The 20,955-nt window shown below is 42.5% G+C and overlaps 1 protein-coding gene across 4 annotated transcripts in view; it reads right to left on the bottom strand.

The window, feature by feature from the left end:
- The window catches only part of gfra4a (GDNF family receptor alpha 4a), a 131,836-nt gene that overhangs the window by 13,693 nt on the left and 97,188 nt on the right, over positions 1-20,955 (bottom strand). For 3 of the 4 annotated variants that reach the window (XM_067479831.1, XM_067479830.1, XM_067479829.1), the window contains 5 exons: positions 12,748-13,029; positions 11,194-11,274; positions 5,874-6,213; positions 3,444-3,553; positions 1,829-1,963 (listed from right to left, as the gene is read on the bottom strand). In XM_067479831.1, coding sequence (XP_067335932.1) covers positions 1,829-1,963; positions 3,444-3,553; positions 5,874-6,213; positions 11,194-11,274; positions 12,748-13,018 — 937 coding nt within the window. In that variant the 5' untranslated portion in view covers positions 13,019-13,029. The remainder of the gene's footprint in view (positions 1-1,828; positions 1,964-3,443; positions 3,554-5,873; positions 6,214-11,193; positions 11,275-12,747; positions 13,030-20,955) is intronic. The other variant, XM_067479832.1, reaches the window with a different exon arrangement.

Raw genomic sequence — 20,955 nt, 5'->3', positions numbered from 1 at the left:
GTCATCTGGAGGCATTTTTCTTCAGGTAGAAGTTGACTGCTGTGGTTCAAGTTCAGTTAGGTTTAGACTTCCTGTAGTGAAGCACAATTAATACAAGTGATGCTTTGATGCTTTGTCATGTATATGGAAATCGTTATTTTATAAATGCTGATTTTCATGTACAACCTGATTTTGATTTGGTTAATGCTTTAGATCACAGCCCACCAACAACAGCATGGCTGTGTGGGATGCAGTAAAAGATGGAATGGGCAGCCAGTGTGACTACACGTGGTTAAGGAATAGAAATGTTCATTTCCAAATATGGACTACTAAGGATTCACCTCTGTATTTGGGAGGAGATGATGTCAGATTAGAGGTCGATGCTTTTTTATTTTGGCCATAAATTAAGACGTACGGCCCAGTGACATTTTGCGTTCGTAGCTGCAGTTTGCTTTGAACTGTCACATGTGTCGTTGGTCTGTCTGTTTTCTTTGTTGCGGCTGTTAGGAAAAAAAAATAATAACCCAGAATAAACCCCAGAGTCTGCAGTGACACCAGCAGCCACCGTTTGTCATTGGTGTCATTCTTCTGTCACTGGTGCCATCACTCATTCAGCGGGAGGATGTGTCATCATAGCCGCTTTGTTGTTGGATCAATAAAAGTTACAACAGAAGACTAAAGAGCACTGGTGTAACTTCACCTCAAGTGATAAACTGCAGCTGATGTCTTTGTTTTATAGACAAGCTTCTACTTTCCTACTTTCAGTTCTCTCTTTTCTTTCTCCAGCGTAATATAGAAAAATAATATCACATTTCATAAGCCATTACTGTGTGTACAGCTGTATTGTTTTATGAATGTCACTGATCTGTCACTGCTTCCATCCCTCATAGGCCCATTTGCCTGCAAGTCTTATTAGAGCAAAAAATAAGTTAACATTGACTGAAGAGACATGAAGAGTCAGCAACTATGTCGTTTTGGCTAAGAAAGAAACCCTGTGAGTGAACACAGACTGTTGCTGTATCCACCAATGCAAAGAAACAACCATATAAAAATAAGATCCAGAGTGGCTGTCGCCTTCTGATGATTTCAAATGTGGAATATCAGTCAAAATTCAATTCAAGGAAATCATGGATGCCACATTCTCCATGCTAGAAAGCAATGGGACCATCTAACTTCAGACCAAGCTGTGTTTGTGACAGGTTTTTCTAACATTAAAAGGTGAAATCAGCTATGATTATTCAATAAAAGAGATCGTAAATTAGCCTAATTAGCCTTTTTTTCCCCACCACCAGAGATTTGCACGTATTTGTTTGTAATGATTTAAAATCGTCCGCCATGTGATGGAATTCAAGGTAGATTTAAATGCATCTTTGTCACATTATCAGTGTAAGTTTTCATACAAGTGAATTCTTCATTGAATTGCAGTGATTCATGTATAAATCAGCATTAGTCAAAGATTACAACAAGATGTAATGATACCAGACTTTAAATGGTGCACACACACACACACACACACACACACACAGTGCGAGTCGTTACATTCCCGTCTTTCATCATTGTGTCTTCAGTGGCAGCTACAGCTTGGTTGATGAAGTTCTTGTAATTGCGGTAGATTTGTTCTTCTGTGTGCAAACCGAACCACAGGAACAGAAGTACAGATGGAGTTTTGAGAGCAGCGACTGTAAGAGCTTTCGTGAACTTTGTAGGACAGTACATCAAAGAACTTTAGCCGTATAAAGCGTCACGGATTATTGTGTTGACGAGCACAGACTTTAATTCTGACACTTGTCCTGGTTCTTTCTTGTTGTCATAGAGTTGCCAGAGGTGTCTCTCTGCAGCTGGTACTTACTCAGGCAGACGTTGTCGTGGAAAAACACCAGGAAGTCGTTGCACTGCTCCCTGTGGTTGCCGCTCGCAGTGCAGGAGCACCAGGGTCCCACGTTGGATGTGGAGTTGTCAAGGTAGTTGGGAGTTATTGTGCTTCCTGTAAAAGAGGAGCAGAGCTAATACAACTTCTGACTTTATCAGTTTTACAGCACAGGGATTGAATCTGACCGTAAGTAATTGGTCTTATTTAGATGAACTGAAATTAATATTTAATTATTTTGTGCCGTTCTTCAAAGCACCTCTTCAAAATGTGCAGTTTTCACACAAACGCAGAAAGGGAAAGAGACCGAATGAGGAGTTTAACGTCCCATCAAATCGAATGTTTTGAGATGAATTCTGGCTGATTTCATCTTGTAATGCTTAGCCTGATTATGACCTTACCCTGGTTATGATAATCAAATAAAGGCGTTTACACACGGCAATTTCTGTCATTAAAGCATTTCTCTAATCAGGTTAACCCCGAATTATTAGCGCCCATGTAAATGTATTGATTGGGAGACAAAGTGAGAGGAATTTCAAAAGGGGGACAGATAAAGACAGAGACACAGGCTGGCAGGGTAGTTAAGCTGGATGACTGGTTTAATCCCCACTGCTGACAGGGGTTGACACAACTGAGCCAACAAAGTTCTAATATGTGTGTAATTCCTATTTCAGGAGAATGAGTACTGGGCCCCCCCCCACCAATAAAACCTCATCTGTTGTGACAGGCAATTTCAAAATATTTGTGATTTTCTTTGTCCTATAAATTCAAGAAGAAGAAGAAGGAGAAAGCATCATCTGCTTGATCTCTCACCAGCCCTTGTTCCACTGGGACTAAGTATACACTTATAGTACTTTTACACACACACATGGAGTTGGAATAATTGTGCCAATGTCACGTTGTGAAGGAAAAAGGGAGCAACAGTGGCCGCTGGCATGGTGTCTTTAGGATGGGGATGCATCTTATTTGAGACCTAACAAGTGCACGAGCAGTTGTTTAGCTCAGCAATCGGTGCATTAATCACTTTAGTGGTTCACTTCTACTCGAGTTGTCTAAAAAAAAAAAAAAAAAAAAGTCCAATCACTGCTGCACAGCTTTCTGTCTGTGTCTTCCTTTATCGGAATCCTTCAGCCCCTCACAAACCAAGCAACCTTTTCCCACCCGTTTAGGCAGCAGTGCAGCGTTGTATTGTTGTCTCAAAATGCCACGTTTGACTGAGTGGTTGTTAAAAGTGCTTTGTGCATTATGGGATCTTTTGTTAGGTATTTATCCAAAGTACAATAGGCCACGTCCTACGCCTCTCCCTACTCCCACTCATTGTCATGTCGGGGATAATTCTCTCAAAAGAGCGGTCGATAGTTGTAATTGCACTACTTGTGATGCCAACAACTTGGCGAGGGACGCCACGGGAACATTAATCAGCACTCCATCGATCATTGAACCACGCTTCTCATCACAAGCCTTGATTCATTCTTATGAGCCCTGTTCAGCACACTTGTCTGCTCTCCACCTTCCTCCTTCTCAAAGCGCTCTGCTCCCACAATTCATCAAAGAAGCTGGGTGAGCTGGAGCTGACATGGAAGGATTTGGTTCTTACCTATCAGGCCGGTGTACGCGAGCAGGCAGGCTCCGTAGTTCTCCTGCTTGCATCCGCTGGCGCTCTGCTCAGAGGGTTGGCAATCGTACTGGAACTGTGCCCAGCGAGACCTGTGGGACCAATAACACGCCATCCATCATTTACTTGTCTTTGGCTGCTGCACACATGGTGTCAGGGAGGGCCGGCTGGTGCCGCTGCGTCCTGTCAGTGACAGCTGTAGATCTGAAACCCACAATTCTCATCTACCTGCCCCTGCTCCTGCTCCTGCATCAGCTTCAGGATCCTTTGCTCTGCTGCACTTCAACCCCCCTTCCAGTCACCCCTGGTGACATTCATCTCTCTTTCTCCTTCCCCCTCACTTTCTCCAACCTGTCAGCTTCTGGAAGGCCGCCAGGCTGTAAAGAGTCAATGAGGGGCAAAGAGAGGCCTCGACTTTGCTCTCTAAATACTGAGGGTGCACTCTGGCAGGCCTGGCTGTGAGCAGATTAGACAAATATGGATCCTCCATATAAATACTCCCACAGCCAGCCTCTGCCTTGCCTCCTTCACCTTTCCTGCCAGCCACCCAGACACCCAGTCTCATCATCGCCATCATACAAGGCTATCGCCGCAATCATATCATATCATCAGCCCCCGTCGATTGCCATTTGCAACAGGATCCCCTCAGGGCAGCGCAACTCCGCGCTCTGCCCTCATTTGTCATGTCATTGTAATGATGTGCGTAAAACTCATAGGCCGCGCTCTAAGTGAAGGCATCTTCTGCAGGCTGCCGGTTAATGCCAGCTGACTGGTGCGGAATTGGCGGGGCCGCACGGGGGCCTTGGGATGCTCTATCCATCGGGGCGGTGTTGGAGAATAATGCCTGATCGATAGCCGTGACAGATGAAGCCCTTTGTCTTCCTGACATTTGAAGAGGAACTAGATTAAATGCTGGTGACGGCGCCAGAGAGCGGAGGCTGACTGGATGGATCTGAGAACTCCGTGTTTTACGTCTCCAGTGAAAGAAAGAAATACATCCTCTGAATATTAATGACATCATAGGACATTGTTAGTTTTTTGATTGGACATTTAAAATCTATTTAGATTTGACTCAAATCTCTGTTTTCATCAGTGTCTCATATCCACAGGGATGTAATTCTGAATAAATATACCGACTTAGATAAATGATCTTGTACAGATATGTCTCAATGTCTTATGCGTATGTTAATAACTATTTTCTGAGCACTTTGGCAGGAAAGTCGTGTGTGAATCCCAAGTGATAATGGCCATTTTAATAATATTTGTTTTTCACAGGGCTGCTTGTTGCCTGGCTGCTTCCCCTAGAAAATGAATGTGGGAATTTAATTGAACTAATTAAACCCAGTTAATGAGTATAACAATTGAATTCATTAAACACAGCTGACTAATTAAATCTAAATGAACATATCATACAAGCTAGACCCATCTTCTGAGGTACACGGTGCCATTTATCGTCCTGACTGAAAGTCACTGTGCACGACCACCACATGAGCAAACCTCACGTTGAAGGAAACGGTGAGGATGCAGCTGAGGGTTGCGTTCGAGTAAAAGGTTTCGTCTTGTCTGAATAACTGGACCCAGAATGGAAAAAGTGAAAGTTTCACTCGAGTTTTGTTAGAAGTTTGTTCCACGTCCAATGACTCATAATAACCCATAATAAATTAACCATGCAATATCTGGCCAGCACAGAAGAAAAATAAATCACCTGGCATCTAATAGCGAGCAGTTTTCCCCTTGACTTGGTGGAGACCAAAGCAGATCTGAACAGAATCTCTACAGCGATTCAGTTTCCAAATAAGTAAGATGATATTGTGCATTTGTATTTTCTGCCTCTTTACACTGAAATCATGTAAAAACCTACCAGCTCCCGTATTGTTTTTACGATGTCTTTGATGACATAAAGGGGCCGTCATTGGGGGCTCTGTGGTGGAGATATGGTTTCTTCTGCTCCCTCGCACTATTCCTCAATCTTTCACAAACCAATTGTAGAAAATCCATCTAAGCTGGTCAAACATTTCCATAAGACAAGAAGCATCAGATAGTTCTCGAGAGCTGTTGGATGAAACAAGTGTTTTCAAAAGGTTCAACACTGAAGATGGATAACCTAAGGTAGCGTATCTAACCATGTTTCTCCTGCCTTTACCTCTCAAAAATATTTAATTCAGCATTAAATCGTCATAGATTTAGAGCAGCACTTGACCAGGACACAGCAGATCCATCAGCACTAGCAGTCGTGTAGAATAAAATACTATAAAGTATTTTGCAGTAACTGAGCTAAAACACCTTTGTGATCCCTTAACACAAGTTGCTGCAGATCATCAGTCCACGAAATCAAGCGATGCCACCTCAGGAAATTAAGTGTAAAATATTCTTGGGCGCAGTCAGGATGTAAGAAAACCTTTTTATTCCTACCTGCACACGTAGTCTGCCTTGCAGATCCGCAGCTGAGCCAGGCAGTTGGGCTTCTCCTTGTCTTCATATGAGCACGTTGGCACAATGGTTTGCCTCCGGCGCTCTGCGCAGGCCGTGTCCGTGCACGGGCAGAACAGCAGCTCGTGGGTGTAGTCGGGGGGAACGCGGTCGAAGAACTTCCGTAGCGCCTTGTTGCACTTTGGTCGGTTACAGGGCCCCGAGCGGGCCGACGGCTGGATGCAGGCTGAGACGTATTCCGTACGAAGCTTCTGACAAGTCTCATCTATGTTACACGCCTTGGCAGCGTCCAGGCAGCGGTTCACCGTCGTTACTTCAGACTCTAGAAGACGGGAGAGGAAAGCAGAAAGCATTTCATCCTTGTGTGCGGTTTGAGCAAAATCAAATCCCAGGCAATGTTTGCCAATGATTTCAAGGCCTAATTGGAGTCGGTATCGACTTGCTAGTCTCACCTCTAGACTAGATGTAGTGCTGCATTTACAGACGTAAAAACTAAACCAAAATCATGATTATATGTAATAGGCCGCCTTGTAATGAATAGAACACAAATGGTGTTTTTAATGTTGCATGAGCCTGGGCACTGGATGTGTTTCAGCTGAGGCCTAATGGCTGAATATTTCATTCTGCTGGGTAAATGCAGAGTGGCAGAGCTGAAAAAGCAGCTCCTCCATTTCTACAACTGCACAACAGGGTCTGTAATTACTGCTCCTTCCTCTTCATACATCTATCCATCTTTGCAACACTCCCTCCTACATCTGGGTCCATCCCTTACTCACCTGACTCACCCCCCCAACTCTCAGCGCTGCCACCACCCTTGATTCAGCTGTCTCCTCCCGTCTCCTCCATCCATCCTCCCTCTCTGCCTCCCTCAGTGCCCATACTCCCTCTGACTTCTCCAGTAATGAGCCTGCTCCGTGGAGGCAATGCAAAGCCCCCTTTCATGACCATCTTTTCCTGGCCGCATTATTTCCCAATCCATCATCATGTGTCCCCCCCCCACCACCACCACCACCCAAGCGAACTCGCAGTCAATACGGCCATGATGACGCTCAGCTCCTCTGGCAGATAGCCCCGCTCATTAGTTTGTAAACTGCCTGTAGTCGTGTCTCCTGGTGAGTTCGGCTCTCACCAAGCTGTCAAATAAAATATGAATGGCCTTAGAGAGCAGGCTAACAACCCATCAAAAAGCATAGGTTATTCCCAACTCAACTGCTAAGCAGCTAAAGGGGTCGGTGGGAGAGAATAGGGGGACCTGAAGAAAGTACAGGCTGGAATGACAAATTTCATCCACATTTGTGGGAAAGACAACATGCACATACTGTAAGTTCCCACGTAAAGTGTCATTTTCTCTTTTCTGGGCCATTATTTATTCAGCGGAGACTTGCTGAGCATGCACGCTCTCATCCAGGAACATTCGGCTTCACATTCGTGCCTTACACGCATTTACACCTCTGCCCAGTGCAACCACAGCTGTTCCTCACTAGAGCCACCTGGGGCTGAGTGCACTCGTCCTCCAGCTTGCTTTCACACACACACACACACACACACACGTAATATTCATCATCGCAGATCCAAAGTTTAAATCTACAGTGCAGTGACACATTCTGCTGCTTTGGCTCCATTTGTACCAGCATAGAGGAGTTAAATATAAGGTGACTGGGGTTAAGGTTCCAACACGACTTTTAGTGTGTTTTCAAATTCCTGCACATGATCAATATTGATGTCATTGCCCTTAAACCTCTTAAAGGAATAATCCAACCGTCGTCGTTGCGGTGCCACAAACAAGCCAGCTAATCCAGGTTGCAGACTGACAAACAGGTTTAAGAAATAAAGGTATCCTTTAAAAAAGAGGCACATTCTTATTACCACGGATTTGACTTGAGTTAACTGATTAGTAAAGGGTGAAGTACTCTGTTATTTAAATACTCCTCTGAATATGATGAGCTGCTGCCGGCTCTTTTGAAACGGGTCATTACTCTGTTTAAGGGAGAGATGCTATAAGGACGGAAAAACATCCATTAATCATGTCTTTGTTGTTTTGGCAGTGGACTCGAGATGCACGGCATGGATGTCAACTCTGACCTCCCGTGGAGTCGCTGGAGTGAAATTTACAAGCAGCGAAGTTCAAAGCGGCCTGAAAGAAGCGGTGTTGTTTTAATAAGCCGCTTTTGTACGAGGTCACAAAACATATGATCAAGCATGTTAAGTAAGACCTGAATCCTTTCGTTTTCCTTATGGTTTTTGACACTCCTGTGGACCCAGCGCCTCCCACAAACAGCTCAGGAGTTTATCCAATTCTTCCTAATCTGGCATCTCATTCATTCCCAACACATCCATAGAAAATTGATTTGATTGAATTTTACAGCGTGCATTCTGATTTTCTGGGGATCACGCATGGTGCATGGTACTACCACCGCAGAGCACTGCTGAACTTCATAGTGGGTTTGAAAATAGCTGGTGAGTGCATCAAAAAGGGTCCCAAAGTCAGAAATCTAAGGATTTGCAGATGTTGCAAAGCTACTTCTGTTTTATCTTTAACATTCATAACAACTATCTTAACTGTGAGAAGATCCACGGCTTTTCCCTTCAGGGGTCACCACAGTGGAACGTGTTCGAGTTTTGCCCTTCCTGCAGCAAACCTCCCATTTTATCCCCGGGCTCGGGACCACCTCCGGGGTGGCCCTTGGTGGCTGGGCAAGGCAACACCTGGTGGGGTGGGATTTGATCCCGCGGCCTTCTTCATCCCAACCCCGCTGCTGTACCCACTGATCCACCGGGCCCCCCATCAACTAGCTACATTGCGACTTCTGCAGTTGATAAATTGGCGAATAAAAGAAAAAGCTAAAATTTTGGAGGCCAATTCAACACACCAACAAACTTTCACATTGATCTCTTGCAGCTCTACCTGTCACCTCTGGACAGTCAGAACAGTTTCTGACCCCCCTTCACTTTTTTCAATTTTCTTATGTTGCAGCCTGATACTACAGTTGTTGAAATTCATTTGCTTTGTCATTAATCTACACTCAGTTCCCCCTAATGACAAAGTGAAAACAGAATTGTATAAAGCTCAGTAAATTTCTACAAACATGAAATCTCTCATGTACAAAAGTTTACTCAGTACTGTTGGACAGCAATTCCACCCTCGTGTCTTTTGGGGTATGACGCAACAAGCTTTGCACATCTGGATCGGTTCTTGTTTCGCCTTTCACTCACTGTCCTGGCTGTGTGCTTACGATTGTTGTCACGTTGGAAGGTGCAGTAAACGGCTGCAACGTAAGAAAAATTTAAAAAAGCTTTCTGAATGCACTGTTTGTGGGACAGTTTCAACCGACCATCAGAACAGCAGCTTTCTGTGTGTCTGACGGTGGCCAGATACTTTAACACAGGTCTAATCTCATCCAGGACAAACATGATTTTGCAGCAGAACAACGTATTGGCTCACTGACAGGTTATTGCTACTAAAAATATTTTTTGGCAAGAAAATAATAGAATCGAGAAAAAGCATTTTGTTCACTTTCTACATGCTCTTCCCTCAGACACATTTGTAGACGTGGTGTTTCTTTTACTGTTATGCGGATCATATCGCAGCCGTATCTGCCTGTCAAGGTCTCTGATCACGACATGCTGAATTCTTTACTTGACTGCCTGTGCGAGATTAAAAGCTGGACGGCTCGAAAGACGGAGATTGTTGCAATCGTTCTGCGGCATGTGGCGAAACAGAGCCTACCATCCACGTGCTGCTCCCCCGTTAGGGCACATTAAGCCTGTTGCAAAGAATCTTGGCATTTGGTTCGACGGTGACTTAAGCTTTGAGCAGACCTGGATTATTTCACAAGCCCTTGTCGTCTTACGCCTCCACAAATTTAAGTCTTTTTACTTGCCTACATTGGTGTGAAGCACTGTAATGCAAGTTTGGGAAAATAACAATGATTGCTTATGTCAAATAACATCTGTTGTTTAAAACCTGTTTAGATTTTTTGCCCTGTCAGACTTCATTTTAGAGGAATATAACAAAACAATGAGTCTGACCCAGGTTAAAATAAACCAGAGTTCTTCTCTAACAGGCTCCCGTGCACACTGCACGTACCTTCATGCATGTGCCTTCAAACTCAGGCTGCATTTATTACAAACGTGTGTTTAGCAGAGTGGTCACGGTCTCTCACAGCCACAGAACCTGAACATAACCTGAGATCAGGATCTTGTGCAAACTGGGCTCATACCCACTGGGGGATCGTTTGCCTCTCTTTACTTTTCCGAGTGCTATTAAAGCAAAAAATCTTTCAGTGGACTAATGCCACCTTGGGTTTACTGCACGTTTCAAACCATAAAATTTGCATTTGACACAAATCCTCTATGGCCATTGGGCCAATGAGCGTCCACTTATGTCCTGAGCAGCCCATCAATACGGTATATTGCACATTACGATGACACAATAGTGTGTATCCAATCTAGTCTAAAAATCCCTACATATATTCATAGTGAAATAATCTATTTTTGAATGTAAAGATGTCGTGGGTTTTAACCTCACCATGTTCTTGCATTTGAGCCACTACATTATATTTAAATAGCTCCCGGTGTTCAGAGCCACTGTTGTTCACTTTAGCTTGGTGGGAAAAAAACACATGGCATTTGAGTGTTTAAGTTAAGCTGCGTCCTCCCTTTGACTTGCAATTACCCACTTGTTTCAACTTGTTTTCTCAATGAGTCCAAGACGTTTATCATTTTACTGCAAGGCATGCATCACTGCCTTCTATACTAATCCGTTCATTTAAGTCATTATGTAAGTTTCACACCGTCCATCTCAGCCTCACTCATCCAGAATATCATTGCTGTTGAAGAAAACAAAACACTTGACTTTCGGTCCTTTTCAGTGGAGAAAAAAAACAAAAAAAACCCTGCAGCTCCTCACTTACGTGCAGCCTTCTCTAAACCTTCAAAAGAAAAGAAAGAAACAATTGTTGTGCAGTTGTGCTGCTTCTAGCTGCCTCAAAATAAATAGGTAATTAATTGATGCCTGTGGGGCTAACAGCAGCACATACCAGCCCTGCGGCTTCGCCCACAGGCTCAGAGGCAACACAGAAGAAAAGCGTGGGCTGTTAGTCATCTAACTCTTTGCAAAACCCACCCTCTTATCAACCCGTCTGTCAAAATGATGCATTAACATCTAGATTTGCTCCCTCCTTATCGCATACTGTAATTTAGTTTTTGGAGGGTGAAAAGAAATTAATTTTAACTGTCTAAATAGCGCAGCAGTCAGTAAATGCAGAGAAAACGCGTGCGAGGCGGCAGCTCGTCCGGTCACCTGCTGCGATGGAGGCCAGACGAACATAATCGGAGCCTCTCTCCTCTGGTTCGTATGGGTAGCTCTCCACCAGGCTGAGTCCTGCCGACAAAGAGGAGAGGGGTAAGATTCTGTTGTCATGACAACCCAAAATAATATTCTGCTCTCAAAAGGTTTTCTGTTTTTTTAAATAGACGTAATGCACAGTTAGTATAAATACATCTTCATCAGAAATTAAACGTTTATTTATTAAGCGCAAACTTCTGCACTTTTAAATGTTCATTATTTTATTATAAGTTTTTTTGACACAATCCTTGAGCATTTCTTTGTACTTCGGATGGTGAAAGAACATTTGTACTAGCTGAATGTACATTGTTACTGGGTTTAGCATCAAGTTTGCCCCCCCGCAGTTTTAGTGTACGACCATTTTAACTGTAATGTCCAAAGTGCAAAACGTTGCGTCTCCCTTGATAAATTGATTAAGAATTTAGTTTAAATAATGTCTGATGAGAAAACATTCAGTATAAATCACAAGTTACAAATTCTGAAAGTCAAAGTTAAAATATTTAAGTCTCAACAACTTGTTAAATTAATCCCCAAGGTATTTTTATTTATATTTACTTTGTATCTCTACGCTTCTAGCTATATTTTTTTCTATCACCATGTCATATTTCACATCAAAGTCCATTATACATTTGGTGAATAAAGACTTCATGCATCAATGTATGAACTCATTACAGAGCCTCAGGCTACAACATCTGCCCAAACGGCAGCATGCACAAAATAATACCGTAAATGCTAAGTGAATAAAACACCAAACATAAGACCCAATAAGTGCCAATTTCCTTGCGGCGCATCTGCTTTGAAATCAGGCTGATTGAGACTAAAAAGATGCGTTTAAGTCTTGTGACATGTCACCTTTGTTTCCAACAGCCCTTCGGTGTGAACTTGCTAAAAAAAAATAGTGATGTGTCCAAAAACGGATAATTTTAAAATCAAATCTTACAGACTGCAGATTACTGCTCAAACTAACCAACGAGTTAATGACACACACTTCAGTATTAGGTGGTTAACTAATGCTGCTAAATGCTTCACAAACAGCATTTGAATACTTCACAAATGCTCGTTTCCTCCAGGCTGATACGCAGACAGCTGATTTATGTTGAACTTCAGTATTTGTTTTACTTCTCGTCGCGCGGTCATATCTTGGTACTTGCTACGCTGGACTTTCGGGAAACTCGTCCGTGTTGTCTGCAGTATATATATTGCTGTACTGTTTTGAGCATAAAAGTATTTACTTCATGCACAAATGTGAATTGCAACTGAATCAAAAGCAGAGGAATTAAATAAATAACACAGAAGTGAACAAATAAAACGAGTGTGGGTGGAATAAAATCAGAGGCTATTTTTAACTATTTTTGACACAATGATCACACTTTGTATTTTAGCCTGTGAGGTTCTGTTGAGCATGTTTTCTGTGTGATGTGATATTTCCTGTGTTGGTAAACCCATCAACATACCTGCCCCCCCCCCCCCCCCCCCCCATCAGAATCTGTGTGTTAGTGCAGGTCTTACCGTGCAACACAGACTGGTGCAGACTCCAGTAGATACTCAGGCAGTTCTTCTCTTTCTTCATGCCTCGTTTACATTGGCAGCCATGAAGAGGGGTGGACAGCAGCGCCGTCATGGCGTTTTCACACTGGTTTCGCGCCCCGGGCCCCAGCTTCACGCTGCCGTCCCCTGCCACACATTGCCTGAGGGTGCGCAGTCGTGGGCTGCAGGTGTCATCACTGGAGCAGGTATCTCCGGCACGCAGGCAGTCCCTCCCACCCATGGACAGCGCCATACGCGGGACTCCTACGAGACAGACGGAGAACTTAGGCTACATTCACGTTACAGCCTTTAATGCTCAGGTCCAGGCAGATGTGATCCATTTGTGCTGATGGTTCACATCCACGTTTCTAAGCGACATGTATCCAGCTCAGGTGTGTGCGTGCTGTGAGCGTGTGCACGTGGGACGGTTAAAAACTGCTCAATTTCCTCCAAGTCCATTTGATAACAATATTTCACTTCTAGTTTGGCTTAAATAGAAGCTAATGCTTCCGCAGCTACTTCCTCATCTCTACATTTACCTCCGTCTCTGTTTTTGCTCTTCTCTATGACGACGGGCCATTTACACACAAGTGTCCTGTTGAAAACTGAGTGGACATGATTAAAATGAGTGAAATTGGAAATGACAAAGACTAAATATTAAGAAAAATATAATAAATAGATAAATAGCTTTTTAGTCATTTGATGTCTAAAAAAGATTTTTCAGTGATTTTGCTAAATGATACTACAGGACGTGCTAAATATCAGGTAAAGAGGACAAGTGCAACAATATGAACTGACACACTGCTCACTGCAAAATATGTTTGTATACAGCAGCGGGTCGAATTACATTTAGCAACTAATGCAGAAGCTTTTATCCGATGCAACTTACAAGTGAGACACAAGGCAGCAAAAATTTAAGTCAAGGAGAAAACAAAGCAAAGTGCCATGAGAAGAAGAGTTTCTGTTTCATGAGATACAGGAAAGGATTCAATAGGTGTCTGAATATTGGGAGGGAGGCTGCTGAGTCAGCGGGGTTTGTTAGCAGGTTCCACCATCGTGGCACAACTGAGCTGAAGAGTTTTGCTTGGAATCTTGTGTGTGGTGGTGATGGTACTTTGATTCCCATAATATGGATCCTACTATGGATCACAGTTCAAAAACTTGGTAAATAGACAATTTTCCCCAAACACCATTCACACACAGAATGATCCTCTGAAGTTGTATTACTTCATATGACACTGATTTTGATGGATTAAAAAAAAAAAAAACACACAGGTTTCGCCTTAAAGTGAATTAAAACTGGTGAATTAATTTGTTTTCTTTAATCCACAGAATCACGGCCGAAATAATATAAACTGAATTAAATTTAATGACTGATTCAATTTTTTCATCCCTTGTCAGATGTGATTAAAGTTGATAAGTGTTGCAGCTCCCTGCTGTATTCAGGCATTTTAAAAATTGCATTCATAAACCTGAGGGGCGTGCTACATTATTTATGAATTCATACAGTTGTCACATGAAATACGTCGGACACCGCTGACTGGAGTTTGATGAAATTCGGGGACTCATCTCGCCGATAAGTCCTGACATGTTCAAAATAACACGGAAGTGTTCGTCTGCAGCCAGAACAAAGTGCTGTACTTGTTGCAGACAGGTCCAGAGACGGGCGGCATCATTTGTGTTTCCTGTTGTCTTGTTCATGTGGCACTAATCACACGCAGGCTTTTCTCCACTACGGTCGGGAGATTGTTTGTTTCTCCCCAGCTGTCTGAGAGCTCACAGACTCACCGTTAAAACAACACATACTGTAAATGTTACTTTAAACATTAATATCCGATAGTAACACCAGAGCCAACATCCCTCCCTGTGTGAGGTCAGTTAAACGCCAACATGCAGTCGCCATCACGCTGAAGTTTTTGCTTGATGAGATAGTCACTGTGTCAAATTAAGCAATTGTAGAGGCATGAATTTTTTTTGTGTGTGTTCTGACAGACGACACCGTGACACCCAATAAGCCACTGCTCGCTGAAAAAAAAAAAAAAAGAGTGACGTTCCTCTGAAGTAAGCGGAGGCAGAACTGCTAAACAGACGGCAGAAGTGTGGAGCAAAGACTAAAACACAATACAAGCAACATGGGAGGAAATGCAGTTCGCATCAGACTAAATCTCTTATTACAGCCAGTCTTCAAAATTAAGAACACTTGCATCGAAAAACACCCATTAATCAGGTCAACTCTGACATGTCATGACGTGAACTTATGCTCTTTATTCACCATCTATTCGCACAGAAATATCACATAATCTGAATCACGCAACACATCATGCTGCATCCATGACAGAGGAAAATGAGCTTCATCAACCCGCCAACTTGAAGCTATAACAAGTTACATAAGTTAGCAGGAGACGCCGTATCAGCCCAGCATCCTCTGCCTGCTCCACTATGCTGTGCTGCTACACTTCACTTCACTCTGCGCAACCTTACGCATATTATCAAATGTATTCTGTGCTTTCACAGGAGGCGTCAAGACTTTTCCAAATTAGGATAAAGTCTGCAGCATATTTCTACAAAACCAAAACAAACTGTAACATACTGCGAGTCAGTCATTACACACAAGTGCTGTGCAACCATATTTTGTTAAAACCTGACACAAACTTTAGTGGAGGCCCCCAAGTTTCCAAAACTTTCTTTATACGCCTGGCTGACTTGTGGTGAAAGGTTGTAAAATGATGCACAAGACATCCAGAATATTTCAATTTGACAGAAGGTGCAGCAATAAAAATACAGTGTATGGGATTTGAATATTTCACTCAGTGTAAACACCATATAGCATCAGCAAAGAGCTGGGACAAACCGAGATAGAATATATATATATATATGAAATTCTGTCGGACAGGGTGGAATAAGATGATTTCTCTCCAGTTTGAAGCTACTTACAGAAAAATTGGAGGAAAACTAGGCTCCATTATAACAGTGCAGCTGCATTAAGGGCACTGTCATTCACAGCTCTCTTGGCATTTTAGAAGGTATTTTAAAACTATGCAAAGTGATAGTTTAAAACAAATGTGAAGAATTGGTTATCCACCGCTTGATACTTCTCTAGAAATCATGTCCAAAAGCATTTCTTTGTCACAGACTACTTGCTGAGAATTTCTGTGCAGAGAGTTGGCTCGGTAATTTAATTGCAATCAAATCTGATTCCATCGCAGTTCAGTCACGTGTTAAAGAGCCAAAGCAGTGTCCCTCTAAAGGGGGGAGCTCGTGCATTTTCCACCATCAGACTGATGAGACTGTCAGAATGCCACATCTTGACGCCAACTGGAACTTTGCGGCTCTGCCTCTGCGAAGTGACTCCGGGGATGATCGGATGAAAATGAAAAGGGTACAACCTTCATCCTACATCATGTCTGCACCCTGCATTAGTCAAAGCTGCACTTGTGGCAGGAGTTAACTGCCACGGGCCCAGCAGGAGACTCAGCAACCTTTCCAAGAAGTCAGCTAATCCAGTAGTAAGCTGTCAATAAATGTCTTGACACAGTGAGGCAAGAAGCCCGTTTGTGTTGTTGGTGTAACTTCTCAACTGCTACTCAAGTGAAGGCCTCATCTTCCCCCCCCCCCCCCCCCATTTTTTTTGGAAAAAAAATCCTCCCATTATCTCAGCCCTGTTGTCACTCAGCGTAGGAAAAAACAAAAAAAAAACATTTCAAGCATCTTTCTAATCATTTCTTTGTGTGTGGGAGTGCAGGTGCATGCGAACACGCATACACGTGGGCGGTGTGTGTGTGGGCATAGCACAGAAGAATCTCAAAGCCAGGTTTGGCTTCCCTCAGCGATCACGGCCAAAGGAACGAAAAAGCCCCTGGTGAGCAGCTGCAATGTAAATCTTATTAAATTGCCACTAATCCGGTGTGAAGAGAGGTTTGATATTTGTCTGAGAAATTAAGCAGCACTCCAGATTGCAAAGAGATAACGGTTTGCCTGGAAACGGCGCCGCGGAGGACCAGTAGTTCAAAGAGAGAGACAGTCAAAACCAATTAGGAGAAATCAGTTGCCTTGTCATTCAAATTCGTTCCATCCTATATGTCTTCCTGTTTATCCCACTGAAGTAAATAATCCGTCTGAGGTCTCTCTCCGCTTTTTTTGTGCATTTTGCTCTTTGTTTCTGTTTCTGTTTCTCTTTGATTTCCTCTCTGCTGCCATCATCCCTTCCACTCATCTCTCGCTGCTGTTTTATTTTATTTTTTTTCCCACTTTCCCCCTCTAATCCCTCACTTGTGCACAAACACACCTGGTGTGGTTAAAGGAGCAGACTCTGAAATTAAAAGAAATATTTTCAAGGAAACCGCTTTGGCAAAAAAAAAAACACAAAAGTGAATTCCCTTTTCCTTCCTGTGATCTCGGGCCTCTTCAGTAGTAATTGTTGTGAAAAACATAACAGTCGAGATGAAATTGCAGCGTTTCTGACAGAAAAAAAAAAAAACTTAGGACAGTCAAAATTAGCATTAAATAAAAAGACACAGTGTAGTTTACATGCTGGCATGTTGATCTGCAGCGAAATCACTTTAGGCCATTGTGTGAAATTTGCAACTACACCTACAAAATACCTACATCTCAATCTTCCCCCTCTCTGTGCCCCCTCACTTCTCTACCCAAAGGAAAGAGGTGTCGCAATGTTCGCCTCGTCTCATTGGGTGGCTCCTCACGTCTCACTGCTTCCCACCTAAAACCCCGGGATCCTCTACAGACACCAGGCATCAGTCATTGCCATCAGCACCAAGCTATCAGCTGATGGGGAGAACGCGCCCGTCAAAAAGCTTTAAGAGCTGTTCCACAGAAATAACTGCGCTCTTGTTACGTCACATAAAAGAAGCTCAGTACGACTCAGTACTCGACCACTGATGTTCAGCCATTGTAAAGAGTGGATAAAATGGGTGATAGCGAACCTGGAAAAAGCAGCGGCAACAACTGCACTTGATTATTTTTAAAGTTCCCTAAAGAGAGAATCCAAACATGGGATATATCATAATCCTATTTTGTTGTGTATCGTTTTTATTATTAAAAAACAAATACGTTTTTCAATTTTCACAAACTACATCCACCCGACCACACACACCCACCTGGCTGTCTGAGGTGGGTGGCATTTCTTTTAAACCCCCTTTTTGTGTGGTTTTGTTTTCCTTTTCTTCCTCAGGAGCCAGAAGGGGTTGTTGCTGGGGCCGATGCTAAAACAAGCGTATTATTTATCAAGGAAATTTGCCTGGAGATTTTTCTGTGCCTGTGATTCTATACATCACTGGAGACTTTCAGTCACTGTCAAAGCAATGCAGAAAGATTCCTATGGCCCATGATTCTGACCAATCAGAGAAGGCAGTTTCCAGCATGGACACAGTTAAAGCAAATACCTAGAGTCTGGAAGTCAGTGAGGCCAACTCTTGCTTCCAAGTTGCAACTTCCAATTCACACCGGTCACTGAACCAACCGAAAGCTGAGCTCATACGTGACGAAGAGTATTTTGTTTTCTCAGTTTAAGCATGTTGTGGTTTTAACTTCATGTTTGGGATTTGCTAGATCTCGCACTACGACTCCTCTTCATCAGCAGCTGCACGGCTGAGTGACTTGCTCTATACACAGTGTGATGAATCCTATTAGAGATAACAGGCTCTAGGATGGTTTGCTAAATCTTCGACAGTCCTACCAAGGGACTGTGCTTTTGTTACTGTATATTGTAGTTCCTTATTAGCTAACTGCGCCTCCCTGAACACTTTTTAACCAAGATGCCTCAGTGTGTCTGCTGGGCTTTCTGCTGCTCCGTTGTCTGTTTTCACAGATACTAATAATGCCCCCTCTTCTCCCTCAGCAGTGTAGCCAAAACAAAAAAGCAATAAATAAATGCAAATACAAAAGCACATCAATGTGAGAACTCAAATGTTCTTACACACACACACAATCGCACAACAGTGAAAGTACTATTCGAACATGTTACTGTAAATGTACTTTGTATTTTTTTTTTTTTTGAACAATTGATCTTTCAAATATGAGGTGATAGGATCCTGTTGCTCTCCATCATTGATGCAGCAAAACATGATAAAATTTAGAAGGAGAAATAAGGGAGCACTATGGTCGTGATGCAGAATACTAATTTTGTTCTCGGATTCCTCAGTGTCTAATCCATCCCGAAGAAAGTCGATATCATTCCGCAGCTGCTCCTGAGCAACCACGCAATTGCAATGCGGCCATTTTTCTTTGTCTTCCAATTGAAGATTTTTTTTATATATATATATTTTTTTTGCATCTTTAAGGCTTGAAAGCTCACTGAAAAGCAATATTGTAAATTTCAAAAAATCCATTTTGCAAGTAAGAAAAAAAAAAGGTTACGGTTTTGACGTGGAGATTTATGAAAACACAGTTACCGTGTGTTGGGAAAGATAATAATGCATTGATTTTAAGCTGAGCTCCTGAGTGATTTGGATGGTATAATAGGGCGAAAAATTATTACTGTAGTGAAGTTAGATCTTAGGTAAGTATTTGAAAAGAAATACAAGACAAAAGGCTTCAATCAGTAGCTGAAAGAGTCCACATTCAACTGTCTGGTAATGAAGAGACTTTATGTTCTGCATGAATGTGTAAAGATGCAGAGAGAGAAAATCATCCGTCTGCTCTCATCATACACTGAGTATTTTCAAGTCGAAAACAGCCAAAAACATCTGTGTTACGATTCTACTCAAGTACAATTTCCACATTTCTACTTTTGTAAATATTCTTTTTTTTTTAAGAGAGTAGGGCTAAATGACATATGCAAACGGGAGTAAGTGGATAAGGGGTGAAGATTGTTGAGTTGAAATCTAAAACTATTTATCACAAGGCTTTGGGTACATTAATATTTTGATTTATGCGTGGAATGTGAAATCGTTATTGAACTTTTACAGACGGAAAAACAAAAACATAACAATGCATTTCAGGAGCTTTAATCCTATTCTGACCCTATTCAATTTACTCCTATTGTCTCATCCTTTTTTTTTTTCTTTAAATGGTCGTGAAAACATGAGCATTCGCCAGATGAGGAATATGAGTCAGCAAAGCTACTCTGACTACTTCACTTCTGATAGATGAGTATAATATAGTCACTTTGTTTACTTTACTGTAAAAGTATCAATGCTGATCTTTCAGTTAGAACTAAGTGGTACTGTCATTAGGAACAGTCTATGAGCACTATTCCCAGAATTCTCCTCATGTCTGTAAATTGCATTGATGCCCCACAACAAACCTTGTTGATTTGTTATTTTACAAAGTCAATTTGGGAAATAAGATATGTTGTTTTATTGTGTGTCACAAACTCTCTTAACGGTCATGTGACACCACCAGAGACGCAGATGCCTTTGCCATGTGCACTTCTCACAAAACGTCACAGATGTTCAACTTGCCACGGGTGAAATTTCCGAATGCACCTCAAATGCACTCTAACCTTTACCGGTGAACTTAATTTTAAGGTATTTTAGTGGACAAATCAAACCCTACTGGGGGCACTGAATTAAATTTGGGGGTGGGATATCCATAGGTATTGGGCACCATGAACATAAAACATACCATTTATAGAATAGCCAACAAACTGTTAGAATCATTTCATTAAATACCAATAATCTCAAAGTCATGGTGCTTATAGAAGATTGTTTAATGTGTCCTCTGGGGACCATAAGCGTCAGCTGTCCATCTAACAGTGATGAACTGACCAGCAGCCTGAAACTACCATCCATAAAGCCACAACGCTGGTGCAAAATGAACCAATAAAATTAAATTAGCTACAGTCTCTTCTTAAACAACTTTACAGAAGAGAAACACTGCTCGTGGACAAGGGTGATCCACCTGGCCTTGAACGGGCCGTCTGTCCGAAAAGCATGGTCACACAGCCCATTAGAGGACATAGCTGACAGTATAGTGAACCATGTCCACCCTGCGCCAGCTGCACCCTGCTGCCATGCCAGGAAGCAAGAGCGTGCTGTCATACAAGATGACAACAATCCTGACCACAGAGCAACTGGTTGTCAACGCGACATCTTATTATCCTTTGCTCTCATTATGTTATTCCTGTCTTCAGTTGTATTAATGCGCTGCCGGGGCGGACAAAGCAGAACAAACGGGAACAAAGAAGGGCTTTACATCTGCTACAGACCCCAATGTTCACTCAAAAACAACAAG

Source organism: Channa argus, chromosome 16 (assembly GCF_033026475.1).
Source record: "Channa argus isolate prfri chromosome 16, Channa argus male v1.0, whole genome shotgun sequence".
In the NCBI taxonomy this organism is placed as follows: domain Eukaryota; kingdom Metazoa; phylum Chordata; class Actinopteri; order Anabantiformes; family Channidae; genus Channa; species Channa argus.
The sequence above is the reverse complement of the archived record's forward strand: the minus strand, read 5'-3'. Positions and strand labels throughout refer to the sequence as shown.